This window comes from Schistocerca gregaria, chromosome 4, assembly GCF_023897955.1.
Source record: "Schistocerca gregaria isolate iqSchGreg1 chromosome 4, iqSchGreg1.2, whole genome shotgun sequence".
NCBI lineage: Eukaryota > Metazoa > Arthropoda > Insecta > Orthoptera > Acrididae > Schistocerca > Schistocerca gregaria.
The window spans coordinates 499,906,235-499,927,356 of NC_064923.1; the positions used below are offsets into that span (position 1 = coordinate 499,906,235).

Genomic DNA, 21,122 nt, shown 5'->3' on the forward strand with positions numbered 1-21,122 from the left:
TCACAGTCAGACAGTCAGTATTGTGCTGATGTCAGCCAGTAGAAGTTCATGTGACACTTCATTTTGGCCCACAAATTTTCAGTGGTATTCAAGTCTAGCACACAAACAGGTCAGTCAATCAGGTGGACATCAGCATTTTGTGAAAACCACTGCTGAATGATTAGACTTTTGTGATCCAGCGACTAGTCCAGCAGCGTTTGGATCACTCCACTGGGATAGTGTATCCTCAAATTCTGCTCCATAGCGTTTAATAAAGTGAACATACTGATCCATAGCAAGATGATCAAATTCTATGAAGTACTCTGCCCCACTTGAAGACACGCAACATCAGTACAAGATTCTGTTGAGGCCAACATGCAAATTATGTTCCACATACTGTGGGTTGTAACGCCCTACAGCTATCAGACCATCACTGAACCCTCATTTACTGAGCACCTCATCTGAGATGATGATGTGGTGAAATTCAAAGTCTACATTCAATTCAGTGACAGCCAGCCTGTAATGACCAGAGAGGGCTTCTATATTAGCAGCCCTATGGCTTTAAGACCAGCATCTCTTCAGTGGATGCGAACAGTTTGCGAGTATCCAGGAAAATTGCTGTCATTCTTGAGTTGGACAGCATTTAAAAATGAATGACCATACAGATGTCAACTAATATGCTGCCAACACCTATCCTAAACTTGACCCTTTACACTGGCTAGTTATTCGTCTTGCCCACTAGTTTATCCACTTCAGGACACAGCGAGGTTGAATACCACACCTGGCTGTGACTTCACTGCTGTGAAACCTTTGTATCTGGACGAGTGCCACCACACGATGACTTGTCACCTACACGTCTGTAGCACAGTGAGTCATGCTTGCAACACATTAACAAACAATACGCTGTACATATAAAAAATATGGTACTGAGTGAATGTGAACCCTAATTAATTCAGTGGAATTCCAGAGCCCCGAAAGCTGGCATGTGATTGCCATTAACTATACAGATTTTCTCTTCTTCGTTCATTCGAGCAAGAAGCATCTCAAAATGATAAATTTAAGTTAGCAGTACTTATACACAACCACAGAAAATCAGACCATAAGCAGTCATTACAATACGAAGAGACCAAATACACTGCTGAAAGTGTTTATTACAGGTGATGCTGCCACCTTGCAAGCGTCTGTTGCGCTACCACTGGCGTCAGCTGTACACAACTAAAGGTGGTGGTTGTTGTTGTTGTTGTCTTCAGTCCTGAGAGTGGTTTGATGCAGCTCTCCCTGCTACTCTATCCTGTGCGAGCTTCATCTCCCAATACTTACTGCAACCTACATCCTTCTGAATCTGCTTAGTGTATTCATCTCTTGGGCTCCCTCTACGATTTTTACCCTCCACGCTGCCCTCCAATGCTAAATTTGTGATCCCTTGATGCCTCAGAACATGTCCTACCGACATCAAAGTTTTTATTTCTTCTCCATGGATTTTAATACATACACCGAATTTTTCTTTTGTTTCCTTTACTGCTTGCTCAATATACAGATTGAATAACATTGGGGAGAGGCTACAACCCTGTCTCACTACCTTCCCAACCGCTGCTTCCCTTTCGTGCCCCCTCAGCTCTTATAACTGCCATCTGGTCTCCTGTAAATAGCCTTTCGCTCCCTGTATTTTACCCCTGCCACCTTTTGAATTTGAAAGAGAGTATTCCAGTCAACATTGTCAAAAGCTTTCTCTAAGTCTACAAATGCTAGAAACGTAAGTTTGCCTTTCCTTCATCTATTTTCTACGATAAGTCGTAGGGTCAGTATCGCCTCACGTGTTCCAACATTTCTACAGAATCCAAACTGATCTTCGCCGAGGTTGGCTTCTACCCGTTTTTCCATTCGTCTGTAAATAATTTGTGTTAGTATTTTGCAGCTGTGACTTATTAAAATGATAGTTCGGTAATTTTCACATCTGTCAACACCTGCTTTCTCTGGGATTGGAATTATATTATTTCTCTTGAAGTCTGAGGGTATTTTGCCTGTCTCATACATCTTGCTCACCAGATGGTAGAGTTTTGTCAGGACAGGCTCTCCCAAGGCTGCCAGTAGTTCTAATGGAATGTTGTCTACTCCCAAGGCATTGTTTTGACTTAGGTCTTCCAGTGCTCTGTCAAACTCTTCACGCAGTATCATATCTCCCATTTCAACTACCTCCTCTTACATTTCCATAATAATGTCCTCAAGAATATCGCCCCTGTGTAGACCCTCTATATACTCCTTCCACCTTTCTGTTTTCCCTTCTTTGCTTAGAACTGGGATTCCATCTGAGCTCTTGATATTCATACAAGTGGCCATCTTTTTTCCAAAGGTCTCTTTAATTTTCCTGTAGGCAGTATCTATCTTACCCCTAGTGAGATAAGCCTCTACATCCTTACATTTGTCCTCTAGCCATCCTTCCATAGCCATTTTGTACTTCCTGTCGATCTCATTTTTTGAGACATTTGTACTCCCTTTTGCCTGCTTCATTTACTGTGTTTTTATATTTTCTCCTTTCATAAATTAAATTCAATATTTCTTCTTTTACCCAAGGATTTCTACTAGCCCTCGTCTTTTTACCTACTTGATCCTCTGCTGCCTTCACTACTTCATCCCTCAGAACTACCCATTCTTCTTGTACTGTACTTCGTACCCCCATTCCTGTCAATTCTTCCCTTTTGCCCTCTCTGAAACCCTGTACAACTTCTGGTTTAGTCAGTTTATCAAGGTCCCATCTCCTTAAATTCCCACCTTTTTGCAGTTTCTTCAGTTTTAATCTACAGTTCATAACCGATAGATTGTGGTAAGAGTCCACATCTGCCCCTGGAAATGTCTTACAATTTAAAACCTGGTTCCTAAATCAGTCTTACCATTATATAATCTGATACCGTCTAGTATATATAAGACACGTGAAAGGTTTTGTTTTGTTGACTGCGTATCCTTTCCTGTATACTAACACAGGCTGAATCAATAACTTGTTTTTGTATATTGGCCTGTAGGTTGACTAAATTATACTTCCAGAACGATGTATTCACTCTGGTGGTTTGCTTACCCTTGGCCTTGGCCTGCAGGCGTGTCTCCTGCAGAGTCTACTTACAAACTCCACAAGGACATCGTGTGTTGTGGACATGACACTGTATAAACAGTGTGTTGATACACCAATTGTTACAGGACCACCAGCAGGTAACAGACATGCTTTCAAGTAGCGTGCATATCAGGAAACCGGCTGAGCTGCTATTTTGGAAATAAGTTTTGGCTACACATCATGTGGTCATGGACATACTTCCACCTCCAGTGGTATTGTGCAATTGCTGGCTCAGTTCCAGGCCAGGAGCAAAACTACACCTCAGAACTTGTTATTTGTAACTTGCCGAAACCAGCCCAGATGCTCCAATCTACACTGCACCATCTCCACTGAGCTTCACAGTAGATCACACTTTGTGGCCCTCTGTGATGAGGCTCCTCTTGGAATTGGTATAATGCCAGTGTACTTAGTTTCTGTCACTTTCAAGTGATTACAAATGATCATTCAGTTGCTTTCTGAACATAACTTTATTGTAAACTTATGGCTTTAATAGTGTGTTCCTTACTTCACCTTGAAATCTTCATTCACTAAAGCATGCACCAGCGAAACTGGGTTGTAGCAGTTAGCAAGGAACATATAAATATCTTTTCATTAGGCTTCCATCTCATGACATTGCTTATTGTTCTTGCCACATACTTTGTTGGGTGACTACTACATGCTTGTGTAATATACCATGTGTTTTTACTATTCTTATTGTGTTCTCACAGCTTACTGCCAGTGTCAAAACCACTCACAAGGGATAATTCATCACTGATGCACATGTCTGTGATGAAACAAAGTAAAGAGGGACACTTCATCACAAATAGCTGGTACACTTGTCCCGTGTCAGAGCTGCTCCAGCACTAGACTTAACAAAGGCCCTGGAGTCAGAGGACTGGTGCTAACTCACGCCAGGACATCTACAGTGGCCATCTGCTGCCTACCTCCAGCCATACCCAGCCTAGTTTGCACACTGTAGCCATGGTCGGCCCATCTTCCTAGGCTGGCATCACCTGTACATCTATTGATAACTAGGTTTGAGTCCAAACACGGCAGCTCTTGGGGTCCTCACCCACTGTTGTCCTGCACAACCACCACATCACCTCTTCAGCTGCACCCGATGCCACTCTACCACAGGGTATATACGTGGATGAGAGGAAAAAAATTCCCGGATTTTTCCCGGTTAAAAACAGACTTTTTCCCGGATGAAAATACACTTTTTCCGTGTTAAGTAACAGCATATTTTTCCTCAGAACTGTAAAACTTAATCCTTTCAATGGTTGTGGTTTTACACACTGGCATAGAATTTCCTGGCACTTTAGAAAATGAAACGCAGGGGAAAAAACACGTTTTGGAAAGATGTCTGAAATGCAACAACATGTACACTGCGTATTTTCGTATTACGAAAGTATCAATTTGAATTCCACCAAACACTGCATGTCACTTTACAAAGGATTGAAATCGAGATTGAGATGCACTTCTGTAAGCCAGTCGTAGCTCATGTCAAGCGATTATATAAAATAGAAAAAACAGTATACTCCAAGAGCCTGGGAATTTTGTGAACTATACTAAAATGCATCATTTGGCTTAAAGTGCACATTCGTGTGTCCAGATTCATAAGTAAATTTTCTTGAAGTACCAGTACTGTATTATCTCATGTTTGGTTCTTTATTTAGGCATAATGCCAAACGTGTTAGAAGATGTAAATGCAGCTAACAGTTGAAACTAGCCAATAGCGCAGAACTAAACACTTCATTTCAAATAAATTGACTGCCCCAGCAAAAAAGATTAATATAAGTCAAATTTCTTCAACAAACCCACAAAAATAACTTCATTGTTCTGCTAGGCGATTAACACTTTGACGGCCAGAAAGGCAGAACTAAAATAAAATCTGAAACTAATTACGTATTTTGGCCTACAGTAACTGTGTGAATGTATTTTAATTCACTTGATAGCTCCCGGCCACAGAAATCAGTTTGAGAGCAATAAACGAAGAGGAAACAACAAAAATCACTTAACGTAAACACAGATCATGTAGAGACTACCACCTCCCCACTACAACTCAGACAGCTCTGCGCATCAGGTATGGATCTACGATATTTCCAAACCAGGGCAATATTAGATAGTGGCACTCCCCCTCCCTCGAGTGTTTGTGGTAAGATGCCAAAAATTCAAAAATATCTTTACTTTGCAGCACACATCTTTCTGAAGATGTCTGATACATAAAACATATGTTTGAGGAAACTTAACACATGTTATTTGTGTCTTAAGTGTGCCAAAGTGCAGTGCCACACCTACTTACACAACATTCTTCCATCACATGTCTCTGATTTCACTCTGTGGAATTCAGACACGTAATATTTTGTAATGGGTGCCATCGAACTATATTCATGCCAGTGGAAATTAAAATGTCCTGTGGTTCCTCTCCTGCTACCAGTTGACCAATTTGACATCCTGCCCCTCTTTTAAAACATCTCGCAATCAATATTGAATGGGGTTATTTGTAATTGGCAGAAAAGAATTTTTCAGAAAATTTGCAGTCTTTACTGCCTGTTAGCTAATAAATTGCTGTTTAGTGTGATATAAAATTAAATACAGGATACATAAAACGAATAAGGACAAGAGACAAGCAAGACAGTGCATATTTCTTCAATCCTTAAGCCCTAGCTAATATTGCCACATCGTACTTTCCTTTCTGGGAAAGAATCTATTATCAAAGTTCGTCAACGTTTTGCTACATGAAGAAACAAAATGTTGTCTCATACTAGAAAAGCTGATAATACAAATTGTACCCAAGTCTGGTGTGGTTTCTCGATCTGATTACATGAATTTTGTCACTGCTAGATAAAACGAAATAGGCCTGTCTTGTTTTAGCACAAATGGTCATTTTTACAACAAGACAAAATATAATTCACGAAGTACCAATATCAAAATACCTCTAAGGCGTACTACATGAAAAAGTTTTATGTTAGGAAACAGTTTCATATTTCATTCGTACTCTCTAGCTTCTGAAGCACGAGATCGAAAAGTAGTAGTATGAAATTTTTACATAAATTTGGAATCTTCATATTCTTCTGTAATTTGTGAGAGTCCCCATTTCTTCTCCTTCCTCGTTATAACAGAATCTTGTCAGCACTAATTCTGTAACTATTCCTGCCAGTGTCAAAACTTATTCTTTGGTTAACTTCAGTAACCCTGCCACAATCACCAGTTTAGTTATCCCACATTCTCCAGTTATCACGTGTTCCTACAATGCTTTTTCCATGCTACTCCCAGAATAGAACTTTAGCCGCTGTTACCCGGGGACAGTATAACTGGCTCTTAGTGATGCAGCAGTCTGGTCAAAAAATATTCCGGCAAAATTTCATTCTCTTGGATACACGGAGGAGAGAATACGCAATCCTGGTAGTTGTTTATTTAGACTCTGGTAGTAGTTACAACAATGATGATCATTTCAACCACAAACAGCGATCGGCATTCACCCGTTCGGCTTTATTGTGCTCCGCTTGTATAGACCCATTCCCATTTGTCTGCAGGAAAGTTTATTTCTAGATGCAACAGGAATTCTGCTGGCAGAGACATCACATTCACTATGCACGCATTCAAAAATCAACTTAAGATTCTTTCAGAAATCAACTTAGAATTTGTTCTAAAATGTTCAAAAACCAGCAGGGATGCCTTCAAAATCATATGAGTAATCGACAGACCAATGTGCACTGGACACTAGGCGCTTTGTGAAACGGTCTTTTTCCTCAATAATATGAATTTGGTGCCCTTGACCCGAAACTGCTGCCCGGGACAGTACCCATTTTTGCTCCCACCCCCTAGTTCCAGGCCTGTTACGCATACCTGAATCTGGCAGCTTAGGCACACCAGTAAAATGTTTTGGTATAGCATCTGGCTGCTTGCTGCTATTGCTTACACAGCAAACTGCCACACTTCTGTAGCCAGAAATGGGAGAAGGTACTACTCATATGTGACTCAACTGCACATTCATATAAACTCACTCGCAACCATTCAAATGAATCTAATGTAAAAACTTGTGATTTCACACTCATCGGAGGCCTTTTGTTGTTGTGAAACATTGCATAGTCTTCCTAAAGCCTTTGGCACATTTTGCTGTTGGCAGATGCTTAGATGAGCACTGTGTTTTGTTGTTGTATATGGTGCATTTCCTCTACAACTTAAGTTTTCTTTTTTTCCTCTTGTTCGTTTTTATTGCTGCAGTAGCAAGATACAGTAATATTTTTTGTTATACTATTGGTTCTTACCAGTCAAAGTTACAAAAATTTAACAGAAAACTGAAACAATGAAAAATTTGCGGAATTTTGTTGCGAGCCTGACGGTGCTTCTATCCTTCTGCATCTTGGTTGTGGGGATAATACAACCACACCTGACCTTCCTCATGAAGACAGCACCGACATCCCCCTGATTCCTTTCCTTCTGGCTGCACCCGACACTGCACTCGGGATGCCAAAAGCAGGGCCCTCTCTGAACACAGCACTTTATGATTCAGCTGTTGCCCCACTGTCTTCCCAGTCATGTTCGATGTTGCTCATTTTCAGCATCTTTGCCTTCATCCAGCCATGGCCAGCGTTCCCTTAACAGGGTGGTGCTACACTTCACTGCTGCCAAGTGTGCTGTCTGGAATCCTGGTGTCATCCTCTGGTTTTGCTACAGCCAAATCCTTCACTGTCCTCCCACGATCGAGCCCAACACTGCCCACCAACACGCACCACCTCTTCCAGCTGACGACAAACCCTTTCTATTGAGGAAAGCAATGCACTACACACCTCTGCTTCTGTGTAATGTACATCCTTCTCTGCGTAATTTACATCCTCTGCATATGCTGCGATGACATGCTTTGTGGCACCCGCTGTTCTCCCTCCTGCCAGTTGTTCCCATGCTCTGTTGAACACCATTGAATTATTTCTGCATGAAATGTCCATGCCTCACTATGGTAAGTCAGAACAGGTCACACACACCGATTGTCAACTTTCCTAGTCAGACATCAGAACCTTAGCTTTGATAACCCTATTTAGTACAACGAAAGTACTCATGGCCATTTTTGCTCACATTTCTACTGCTGTACATTCAGCCCTTCAGTGGCTCTAAATTTAAAAACAAATCAAATGGTTTATTTTTAGTGTACTGAGTACACATTAAGTCTTATTGTTAGTTATATTCAGCGTACCTCCAAACTACTGCTATTAAATTTTCCACTTCATTTTTACCTGCATGAGAGAAACTATACAATGTCATCAAGAAAATGAAGGTAGTTCAAGTATGTATGACTGAGTCGTATTTCTGCTTTGGTTCTCCCATTTAGTGTTGGAAAAACTTCCTCTAAAGTTGCCGAAAACAGTTCTGCAATATGAAATCTCCCCGTCTGACTTCATGAATGTTCCAGTATCCTGATGAAATTTAATGGAAGCTGTACCATTGACGTATACATTCTTCGGCATACTAACATAGTTCAAACCAATGACTTGTTTCTAGAGGATCACTGGTACAGGTTAGATTTAAACCATGTCAAAAGCTTTGTCTAAATCTATGAACTTCAAGGCGAAGGTAATTCTTATTCATTGCTGCATTGTATAATTTTGTTTTCAACTTACAAATGGTCCTATGTGCTATTTATTTATGAAATCAGCTTGTCCATTTGCCTGATTAAAATCTAACAGTTTTTCTATGCTGTTGGCGGTAAGCTGAGTGAACATTTTGTACATTACAAAGAGGAGGCCGTTTGGTAGATAATTTTATGACTTGTTTCTGTTTTTGTAAAGAATAATTATGTTCAAGTTTGGGGAATTATTTTTCACATATTATCTCTAAATTGTTGCAAGTTCCCTTTATACAACCAATTCTCCATTTTTAACTATTCCTACTGAAACATTAGCATCTCCATGAAATACTTAATACTTTGAATGAGGTTACATATCTCAACTGGCATTACTTCCAGAACTACTTTTCATCAAGTACTATCATATCACAGTGGTACTGCCAGAAATAATAAACTGACAGTTTTCACTAGACTTGTGTTATGGAGAAGGTGGTCAATGAATCTCTAGCTAAACCAATTGTAGAACACAGGATTACCACGGTCTCTAAAATTATGTTTCAGAAATTAATTGTAATATCACTGACAAAAATAATAAAATCTTCAAATAACTATGATTTCAGAAACAATAGAATACTGCAGGCATGAAAGGATGAGTCAGTATTTTGAATCTAATGATATACTAAGTTCCTATTCAGCTCTTGTGCAGCCGAAGTACCTGGAAAGCTTGGTAACAAAAATACACAATTGTTTGAAAAAATGTGTGTGCAACACTGTTAGGCCTCAGGGAAGCTTTCACATTGTTTTCTATGCTACTGTGTTGTGAGAGAATGTTCTATACAGTCTTACTTGAACAACATAACAGTAAAGACCTAAGAAACCAGAATGTATTGCAAGTGTAAAAAGTGTACCTCAGGCATCTGTTCTTGGATTTTTCCTTTTCATTATTCAGATAAACAATATACCCACAGTTGTACCGTATGATGCAGTGTTATATGCATATGACTAAATTTATCGGATATGATATCAACCTTGGAAGTGTGTAATAGACTGGTGGTAGCAATGGAGATATGTACAACTTTGAGTGAGCAGCAAATGTACTGCAAAAACAATTCAGTAAAACTGAAGACATTGTACTCAGTCTTAATGCTCCTAGTTTTAAGTCAAACTATTAAGATTTCACATAGGCCAAAAACTCAGCTGGGATACCCACAAAGAAATTATGTGGCAGATTAGTGTGTGTCATCAATCTGCTGTACAAGTTTAGGGGCAATGCCAGTAAAAAAATTGTTATATGCGTATTCTCCATCCATTCATTTCATATAAGGTGCACAGCAGGACTAGGCCCATATGAATCATGTAGAGAGAATTGTAAGCAACTAAATACGACAGTTCCAACCTTCACATCTATAAATGCTTTTGTTAATGACAACTTAAGTAAGTTACCTAAGAAAGAAAATTCATGGTCAACACAAGTGGGCATGCAAATTAATGTCATAGGCTACATTGGCCAAAATCACTAACAGCTACAAATAACTTTTTATTATTTACTTCAATAAATAATTTCAAAATGCCTATGCAATGCCAACAGATAAATTTAAAATAAGTCTTGTGAAATGGATGAAAAGTAAAAGTTTACTCTGTTCAAGAGTTTCTTAAACATGGCAAATGACACGCATTTCTTAAGAGAATGAATGGAAATCAATTTTTTTTATAATCATAAATGTCAGACTATTTTATTACTGTCTTATGTTCGTGTCATCATTTACCTGTTTAATTGCTTATTTTTGTCACTAACTTAACTAAGCTGTGCAATAATCTTTTAATCACTATTATATAATTATTTTTATTGCTGCTTGATTATGCGGTGTATATTTTCTATCATTTCCTTGTACTTCTACAGAGTTCCTGACATTTGTCTATGTAGCAGTTATTTACTTTGATGACAATGACTGCATGTGAAGATATTTAGAGGTGAATAAAGCGTCTGTACACTGGCGGGGAAAAAGATCTTAACACCAAGGAGGAGTTGTGCAACATAAATGAAAGTTGGTAGCTGTTTCTACAGCTAAAAAATCTATTCAAATTTCGCATCAGTGACATACAAGTGGCGCCACTATGAAGATGAAATCCGGTTTCTTTTAAATACATGCTGTAACACTCATGAGTATTAGGTTAGGGATTGGATATGGTGAGCTGATGGTGAAAAATGCCTTTAATGTGACAAAGACACCATTAATGTAAAAATTAAGTGAACGAGGTTGCGTAGTAGTGCACGAATAGTAAATTAAAAAGTAACTAATATTCAGCTAACGAGTTCTTTAGCACCAGTGTTAGTGAACAAAAATACTGAGTATGGAATACTAACTACTACAGAGTTCCTGCAGTCTATCAGCCACAAATTTTCATGACAAAGTATCAGCAGTTTGGATGCATTAACAAGTGCACAGACTCTTCAGAAAATCAGAGGCTCTGAAGAATTTCTACTGACTTTTTAAGCATTGGAGTGCACTGTAAGAAACCTTTACAATTCTGGGGAAAAAAAAAAAAAAAACAAAAAAAAAAAAAAAACTATGTATTGTATTCAATGATGGTCTCCTACTAGTTCCACCTGCCAGGTGAAATATAATATCGTATATTCTTAAATTCGCACACACTTTTGTCTCAATGCTTCACTGAAAATAAGACGATCACCATTTATACAATGAATATTGCACATTTGAAAATCATCTCATCTCAGGGTCATTTATAACCACAATTTATGTTTGACAATATATTTTCAATAAATTAAAAATGTAACAATTTTACAGCAATGTTTTATTAAAAACTGCAAGCAAATGCATAAGAAACATCTAAAAAGTGAGACACTGATTATTTCATACAATTAATGTTTAAAAATTATAAAGCAAATGCTTCACTGTCTAATATTGCTCTCCTGCATATTCATTATTGAAAGGTCTGCCATTTGCTTCTCCTTGCTCTGCTTCTTGGTACCCCTCATTAGGTTCAAATTTGACGGCATTTTCTTCATAATTAGTTTCATCATAATTTGTTGCTGAATAATCAGGATAATCTGAAAATAAAAAAATGATGCAAAACAGAAAACACTGCAAATTCATTTCTGGAAAACCCTGTGTAATTTTTGGATCTTTGTATAAAATGATCTCACCATCTGGAGGCTCCAATTTGATTCTAACTTCCTTCTCTTCTGACCGCCTACGTTCCTTCTCCCTGGAAACGTCCAACAACACATTTGTAAACTGCCTTCATCATCATAATCAATAACAAAAACGTATGTAGGAATTTCTTACACAACTACGTTCAAACAAAACTGTCTCAGACTGAATCCAGAATAGCTTACAACATCAAGCACACTAATGAAATGCATCTTAAAATATTGCCTTGCAACACTGATGACAGAAACAACTTGACTGAGTTGTCATATCCAATTTATTTTTTACAGACAGGTGGAATGAACAGATCACATCCAGTTAACAACTTTACATTGAATCTGAGTATTTGCCAGTACCTCAGTGTTTTCAGATGCTACACATCTTAGCAGACTTCACTTTATAATTTTAAACAGGTGTAACAATATTATTAAAAGGAAAGTTGCTACTCACCATATAGTGGAGATGCTGAGTCACACACATGCACACCCAACACAAACACAACTGCAGTCTCTGGCAACTGAAGCCACACTGAGCAGCAGAACTAGTGAGGGTAGGGGTGGGGGACAGTGAAGTGCTGCTGAGGATCACGAGGTGGAGAGAGGCTAGGGCAGTCAGGAGGTTAGACAAGGGCAGGAAGAGGTGGGTAGTGGAAAAGGAGAGAAGTAAAGAAGGCTGGGTGCATGGTCCAAAACTGGAGTCTGATAAGCCACAAACTACAGTGAAACCCCGCTTTTACACTTTTTCTCAGGACTTCAAAAAATGGTGTAAACAGTGGGAAAATGTGGGAAGCTTTAAAAGTTACATATAGGATATCCCCTTGCACTTTACGTATGATATATCTTAATAGGCATCAAAAGACTTGTCAGGGACTTTTTTTACTATCTATTGAAGGTTTATTACCTAATAAAAACTGTTGATGTAATTTGAACTGATAAATGTCTGGGAAGTACGAATGTTTGACTCAATTTCATGGCATAATCTATGTTTTTGAAAGCCTGCAGCTGTCATTCATTATTTAAATAATAAAATACTGCACTAGTTATGTATTTTTTTAGCACAGCTGTTCCAAGAATTTTTTCTTGGTGTTGAGGGCAAATATGTAACTAAGTATTTTGCATGGTGTCTGAATGTGTTATTCCACACATCTTGCACTGTAGTCTTTTTAAAGTTATCAGGTACTGTGCCTGATCAGTTATGTAGAAAACCACACACACACGCAAACTATTGCTCACATTATTTGAGTGTGTAACATCACAAAAAATACATACGTAAATTCTTGAAGCACACTTTGCTCAGCATGAATACATTACGCAACCAACACTGTGTTTACACTAACAACAATCACGAAACTGCATTTGTGCAATAGAGGCAGTAGAGCTTGGTGGCAGCAGCAGCAGATAAGGCACAAATTGTTACAACTTTTACTCTTTTACTGGTTCAAATCCACAAGAGTGCCTTGGTATCAAGAAACTTGACTACTAAATATTTGTAAACTATTGGACGACAAACATGCCAGCATTGTATTTTCTACAGAAACATTTTTTGTAATGCATTAATATGTTGACGCAAAATCGGGTACAAATTAACATTGTGGCCATAGGAAATTTCATGGGACCAATAAGAAATGTCAAATGGTGGTAAAACATTAATGCTGGGAATGTGAAATCAGGATTATACTGTATAATGCGTATTATGGAAGAATATTAACAATGAAAGAAGACTAACGTGACAGTTTTTACACGCAGACCACTGGAAATAAATGAAGTGTAACCAAATGCAACATCCAGAATAAAAACCATAAAAAAAAGAGGCAAGGGCAAGGGGGTGGGTGACGGTTCACAAAAGCTTCATGTGAATGTTTAAGTACAAGAATGTCTAAGATAAATTTCTTTTGTGGCACAAGAAAGAATATAATGTAATATCTCTAATTACATTCACAACTGACATTGAAATACCTTCATCACAAGCTACAGGGGAAAATTACAGTTAGCTTGTCATTGGTTACTACAAACTAAGAACCTCAGTCAAAGACAAGGGAGTAAACTGGCAGGAGATTTTAAATAATCTACGGAGACTAAATAATGATAGGTAAAAATTTGCATTTTGATCCTGTCACTCACATGTGTTAACCTAGTTGCTTTCCATAGAAGTAGTGACTTAATATATTGGTCTCTTGTCAGTTATACTGATCTAATCTCCAGAGTGACTTTACATAGTGCCACAGTGTAGTATAAAATGTTGTAAAAGGCTTTTCTTCTGGAAACAATTCCTTTGTGAAACAATTTTGAGTTATATCAGTGAAAGAAAAATAATAAATATTGTGTTCCAAAAGACTACTTCATTTATGTGTGCCAGTGGTGCATTTACTTGTATGAAGGACATATGTTTTGCAATCTCAAGAGAGGCAATTGATCTCAACCAGCCATAGTGCAAACAATACAGATTGTTAAACATACACACAAGCACAGGCCAATATTTTTGACAAACTTGTTTGTATAAATATTTTAGTAATAATGTTAATTTATGTAATTAACTGCAATAAAAACACTGCATGGAATAAACTAATGCCTCGAGTGTATTTCTTTTACTGAATAAAATACATAAATGGGTTGCAGACACAGCTAGGTACTGAATGATTCATCTTAACTACACAAAACTTGCTGAAACTTTGCACTTGACATATGTTTCAAGTTGGTAGCTTAACAATCTAAGGATGAGAAGAACAAGGCACTAGACGTGGTGTGCGAAACAACTGTAGTGACAATCCTTTGCAGCACAGTGTTATGCCAATCAGCCAAGCATTGGAGTTACTATAGAGTGCCAAGTTTTTATATATCAGGAGAAGAATATGTAGAAGTATTCACATACGACCATCAACTGTTGCCAACAAAGTAGTGGAACACAAAAACTCTCGAAATCAGTACAGAAACAGTAGTAAGGAAGGGGAGTTATCACAAAAGTTTGAAGATGCAGATGTGAGCCATAACTATTCAAAGGCCTCTATATGAGATTATGTTTACGAACTCCTGGAAAGAAGAAAAAGCAGCCTCCCCATCATGGAGTTGAGATTCTTTCGTTTACTTTGGCAGGAGAGAGTATCCTATTGCAGCACAGCTACTAGTGTTATCAAGAGGCTTGAAACTTCTCAGGAGTGGGGAGTCACTAAAAATTGTGCTGAAAAGTATGGGTTTTCCCTCACAAAATGCTAGGTGGAAGCAAAGACCTGTTAGAAGAAGCACATTGTTATGGTTCTAAGTATACTCTGTCACAAAATTGTAGGCAAAAATATTTATATCATTTTATGGCTAAATGAAATGTGAGTTAATCTCAGGGAAGCTGTCAGTAAACACTGGACACATGACACAAAGCAACAGAAGCAGCACCAGCCAATGGGAAGAGGAGTTAACTATGGTCTGTGCAACCTCTTACACTAGTTTTGTTCTGGATGTACTTTTACTTTTTATTTGTAGAGTGGTTATGGAACCTTTCACAACAATTTTCTGTCTCAACAACAATTGTGATGGATAATGCTCCATATCACACAGTGATATGGAACTAAGTCCCAACCACAAATGACAACAAAGAAGTTGTTGTACAGTGATTAAAGGCATGAAATATTACTGTGGATATGAAGTTTGTTATATTTGCTTGTTAAAGAAAATAAGAACTACAACACCTACATACAAAGAAGAAACCACTAAGAAGCATCACCATATTGTAATACAGCTGCCATGATATCACTACCATTTCAGCTCACTGTGGTGGTAGGGAGTGATGAAGATTTACATAATGAACAGTAAGTACTTCATAAGAACAGAGGTGGAAAGACTATAGTATGAAGCTCTATTAACTGAATACAGCTTCATGGAAGAAAAAGGTCAAACATGTTAGAAAACATTCAAGCAGTACAGTCAATGAAAGGTATCATCATTGACCAGGAACAGCTAATTACTTGTCTTGGTGATAAAGACAGTTTTTGTGCTCATTCCACCAACAGTGACGCTGGGGAGGTAGATGGAATTGCACCATTGTTGCTGTAAACTGGTGAGTGACAAGCTACTACGATGTTATTGCATCATTGTCGTTATAAACCCTACAGCGAGAAGTTACAATCTGTTTATTTTCTAAACTGTGTACTGTCTATTTTTCAAGATATTGGTCATCATCAAATGCTTATTTCCTGTATTTCTTTGCTGTCATTGTGGTAGCTACTCAAAAACAAATGCTTACACAAATGTTACTGCTCAACAGCTTACATTTATGAGAGTGAATGGAAATCCATGTTGTCTGCTATGTGTACAGAGGCTGATGCTGCTGTGACACTGCTAGCACGGTATATCCAACGTAACTTGACATAACGTGAACTGTCAAGTGCAATGTTTCACCAGTGCAGGTATACTATTGGTAAAAGCAGAGTACTCATGATCAAAAAACTAGTAAATCTTAATTACATTACAAATAGTACAATCATCTGCCATGTGTTACAGAGGTATTCCAACTGAATCAATTATATATATAACATATCAAACTACAGTACAAAGGCAACATAAGCAAGGGGGAGGTTTACTGTTTTATAAAAATTTTGGTGGTTTTCAAGGTTTCGCTACAAATAGAAATATATTTGAAAATCAAAACAACGAAAATCTTGATTGTCACAGGTGATAAAAACTTTGCAAAATTCTACAATGATGTTAAGTAAATTATTTGTACAAATCTGATTTTTAAAGTTAAATTTCTGACAAAACTCTTCTTTAAGGGTTGCCTTGTGGATTTCTGTAGAAGAACTTGTTTGATACTGCTCTCCACACTAATCTGTCCTGTGTATCTTCAGCTACTGCAATCTATGGTCATTTAAATCTGCTTACTGTATTCAATCCCTGGTCTGTGTACAAGTTTTGTACTTTACCAGTTCTGTCCATTTTTGCCAAAGTAACTATTCCTTGAAGCAGGAGTACACATTGTATCAAAATAAGCCCACAGATGTTAGTCACCATGTATGTATGTATAAATGGGGGTGTTTTCCTAAATCTGATAGATATGGTGTCACAAGGCTTAGGCCTGTCCCACACCGCATTAAATAAACCAAGACTTGTACAAATAATTGTGAGAACAGTTATTGTTATGATCCTTAAGTTTGTTTTTGGATTTTCAGAAATACTGTGGAAAGAAAGTTTATTTATGTTGCAGATAAAGTGGAAGACATTGCCCAGCGATCACCACGAATGTTCCACGTAGCGACAAGTGGGCAAGGAATAAAACGAATGCTGCGAACTACCACGAGCCATGGAAGAGCCTGGGCCGTGAGGGCGTCAAGCTTCCTAGGTCGTTGTTGGACAACATCAAAGGAAGAGAGATTCTGTTTTCTCTTTGTAAACAGATTGATCAAGTCTTGAAAGATTCATGCAAAACGTATAGGCAGGTGACATTAGGTGGGACAAGATGCCTATAATACTTCCACAATTACTAAAAAGTTGTTAAACGGCAAAAACAATAGTTCATCATTTATATAGATAAAAAGAAGTAAAGATACAGGAAAGGAAGAGTTGCGGCGTCAAAACGAAAAGTGATACATTGCTCAGCAACAAAGGACGTACACCGCGGGCTTTGCATGGTGTAAACAAATCAACTGATAGAATAGTAAGTCTGTAATTAAGCATAAAGCCACGTAACACTGCATAGACTATCCAGCCTACTTTAAATGTACTTTATGCCTGTGTTACGTTTCACCTTGATGTGGTGAGTACCAATATATTGTTACTTACAAGCTTCATTTGATGTTGGTCTACCTTAAAGCCGTTGCACATAATTGCTTTCATATTCAGGAAAATGTGTACTGCTTACCTTTCTGGTCGTTCTCCACGATCTCTCTCTCTCTTATCCCTCTTCCTATCACGATCACGATCACGTTCTCGGTCCCTTGAACGTGACCGTCTTCTCTTGCGGTCACGATCCCTGTCCCTATCTCTGTCTCGAGGTCTCTCGTCCCTCGATCGTTCATCTCTGTCAATTTCTTCAATATCTGGATCTTTCTCCTTCACTCTATCACGACTTCGTCTACGTTTCCGGTCACGTGAACGGCTGAAAAACCAAATAACCAATAAACAAACCATTCTTTATGTAAACAATTTCCATTTTTTCAGATAGCAAGTATTACCTTCGGGATTTCCTTCTCTTATCTCGATCCAACCTCTCCCTCTCCCTACTACGAGACCTCCTCCTCTCTCTTTCAATTCTATCTCTATCGCGATCTCTGTCAATATTACCTCTTGCAGATTCTCTCTCTCTTTCAAGCCTGTACCTTTCTCTTTCCCTTTCATTGTCTTCTCGTCCTGAATGTTTAATGTTAACATCAGGTCCACCTCGGCGAGTTCCACCTAAGCCACCACCTAAAATAAAAGTTTTAGGATATTTTTACATAAACATACTTTTACTCACAATGCTAATTCAGTCAAATATACACAATCAACTACAATAATCCATAAACAGTTGAGATGGCATGCACTGAGTTGTCTGATAAACACTGTAACTGCATTTACATTTTACTATTCCGCAACTGATAGGTATAATCTAATGGTCTTACCATAAATTTTAGAACTTGTGATTAAATGAAAGGCTCTCCATAATGGCTGCTTTTACTACAAAAACAATGAAAATTCTTATGGTCACTACTAATTTTGTAACAATGCACCTGAGTGGCTTCATTGGTGTTTTATGAAAATGTTTATAATTTATGGTCAAAATACCACACATCTCTACTGCATTTTTCACCCAGTTTTCCATAGATTAAAAACAAGCTGTAACTACTTTGCTAACTGTTCAGGGAAAAAGACTGCTACTGATGACAAAATAATATGCAAAAACGTAGGTTTGAATATAATTTGAAAATGAAGTTACTTTGTTTATAATAATCTCAAATTGAAGTTTAAAACAATGGCTCCAAAGTAAAACATGATTCTTATTTCATCATCTATTCATCTGTCTATGAACAAGTCTACTGAACAACTTGTACAATTTATTTTAAGTTATGTCAAATTTAAGCAAAATGTAATTTTGATACAAAAATTGTGATTTTTGCTTTTCCTCCAACAAAAATCAAGATATTCAGTTAACACATTGCAGACAAATCCTGAGCACAGATGGGGGTCACAACATTGTGTTAAAGAAATCTTGCCCAAGTGTAAGTTGGGCCACAATTTTCTGCACGAGCCACTTATTGTCCAAAACGTGAATTCATTTCATACAACAATAATGTACAGACATCTCATTACCTGCCCCTTTACTAGTGCTGCGTTCTATTAATTTTTATTATTATTTTGAAAGAGATATTAGCGAATGTAATAGCTGCTGTCACAAACAGCTTAGCGAATATGATCACATGGATGTAATTTTGTCTATGTATTCTTTATGTTTCAAAGTTTGCCATAATTCTGCAACAAATGTTGCAAGTTTGTTGAGTGAGCAAGAAATTTTGGAAGCTGAAGAGGAAGAAATTGCTCAATAGCTCACCTTGCACTTTCTGTGGAAGATATTACACTTTCTGTCAAAATTTTAAAATTTGTGATCTATGGACATAATAAAGTAAATACGAAGAATAAATCTTTAAGCTCGGCATTTTTAGTACGTATTACTCTAGAAGATAAATCAATTACACACATGCCAGTAAATGGACGGTTTCGTAGGATGAATATTATTCTAAGTAACTGCTCTCCGAAGTGTTAATGAGCAATTTCGAGGAGCGTCAGTCAAATTACACATATAGCAATTCTACAAAGTATTATAGGAGTGCTCCAAATGGTCACCAGGCAGGCACCATGCAGTAATGTATTTTCCATTGTGATCAAATCTTAGGTCAGTAATTCCAGCATGTAACTCTAATCTATATAGGAACTCACCTAATCGTCTGGGTAGCCAGCCTTTTACGGTTCGGGCTCTTTCAACATCCACCAGCACTCTTCTTCCATCTATCTTCTTACCGTCAGCATGTTTATATGCAGCTGTAAAGTTATTTTCACCATGAAACAAAAATTTGGTAACAAGTTCCAGTACAGTCCCATACTGACATCAGTGTTACATAACATGGGAGAAAGGTTACATACTATATTAGTCTAAACGTTCAATAAATATTTATTGACCATTGTCCTTTAGGGGACGTTACTTGTGAAGAAAAATTTCGTCAGTATAAGACTGTACTATTTAGAAACAAGAGACAAATGCACACAAAGATTAGGCTAACCTTTCTTACCTGCTTATGGGATAGTAAATAATGTCAATTATGTTGTGTGTAGAAAATATTACTTTTTCTTTTAGATGAATAATTATCCAGGAAAAGAAATTCTGCCTTGTGTGAAATTCTGGATACATATGTATGGGCTATTTGGAGCCAACTGTTGTGTCAAAGATGCATTTACCCACCCACTGATAAATGAATGTAAACTAGATCATAAATATTTATGTTTAATAATTTTGGAATACCCACCCATTTCAGTCCTCTGATGGCGAGCTTTGATTCAACACACTTTAATACTTTACATCTGTAGTCTTGCATATTCGGAAGTTAAACTGCAGTAAAGACAAAAAAGAACTGAATGCATTTACATGCAATGAGTTTAATTTTATAGATAGTTTTACTAAGTACCTTGAAAATTAAAAGAACGGTTCATACCTACCACACATTACTTACGCAACGTGAAAATTTCGAATCTTTATGCTTGTATAGGAAGTTTCTCAAGAGAAAGATGGAACATGTGATGAAATCTTCATCCTTTCAGGTTCCCATTATTACCTGGTGCGCTATTTACTTACGTTAACCCGCGCATTTATAAAATTATACCCCTCAAATAACACTTATGTAATATTCCTGAGCTAGTGTACTGAAAATGTATTTTACAACATATCTCTACATACAAAGCTGAAGTGTTGGGTGTTATCAGGATAAACCTTGAATAGCCATTTCTAGTGTTATCTGGATTAGTTTGAAAAAGATTTAGTAATGAGATGCCTGATAGGCATTTTTATCCTATACAATGGAAAAACATGCAGCTACTGTTACCTGTAAGTTTCAGGTAACGAGCAATTAATAATAATTTTATACTCTTAGTGTCCAATTTGTTTTGCTTCAATACACTACGTTAAAAATGAGTCCAACTGTGCAGACACATAAGATGGCTCATTTTATTCAACCAATGTGCAAAGATGACGAGTTGCATGACAATATAAATGAGAAGTAAGAGAGTTCTGTGTAGCATGACATGGCTGACAAGTTCCACTAAATAATTTTAAAACTTGAGCTTTTTATTAAAAGAACAAAAGGCACAGAGTTATATGCACT

At 37.5% G+C, this 21,122-nt stretch overlaps 1 protein-coding gene across 1 annotated transcript in view; it reads right to left on the minus strand.

Annotated features, from left to right (window-relative positions):
- Positions 1-11,417: 11,417 nt before the first annotated feature.
- LOC126365894 (U1 small nuclear ribonucleoprotein 70 kDa) overlaps positions 11,418-21,122 on the minus strand; it is a 68,328-nt gene continuing 58,623 nt past the window's right edge. Inside the window, exons 6-10 of the mRNA XM_050008613.1 lie at positions 19,687-19,788; positions 17,949-18,180; positions 17,636-17,872; positions 11,791-11,852; positions 11,418-11,694 (exon numbers count right to left, since the gene is read on the minus strand). Coding sequence (XP_049864570.1) covers positions 11,543-11,694; positions 11,791-11,852; positions 17,636-17,872; positions 17,949-18,180; positions 19,687-19,788 — 785 coding nt within the window. The 3' untranslated portion in view covers positions 11,418-11,542. The remainder of the gene's footprint in view (positions 11,695-11,790; positions 11,853-17,635; positions 17,873-17,948; positions 18,181-19,686; positions 19,789-21,122) is intronic.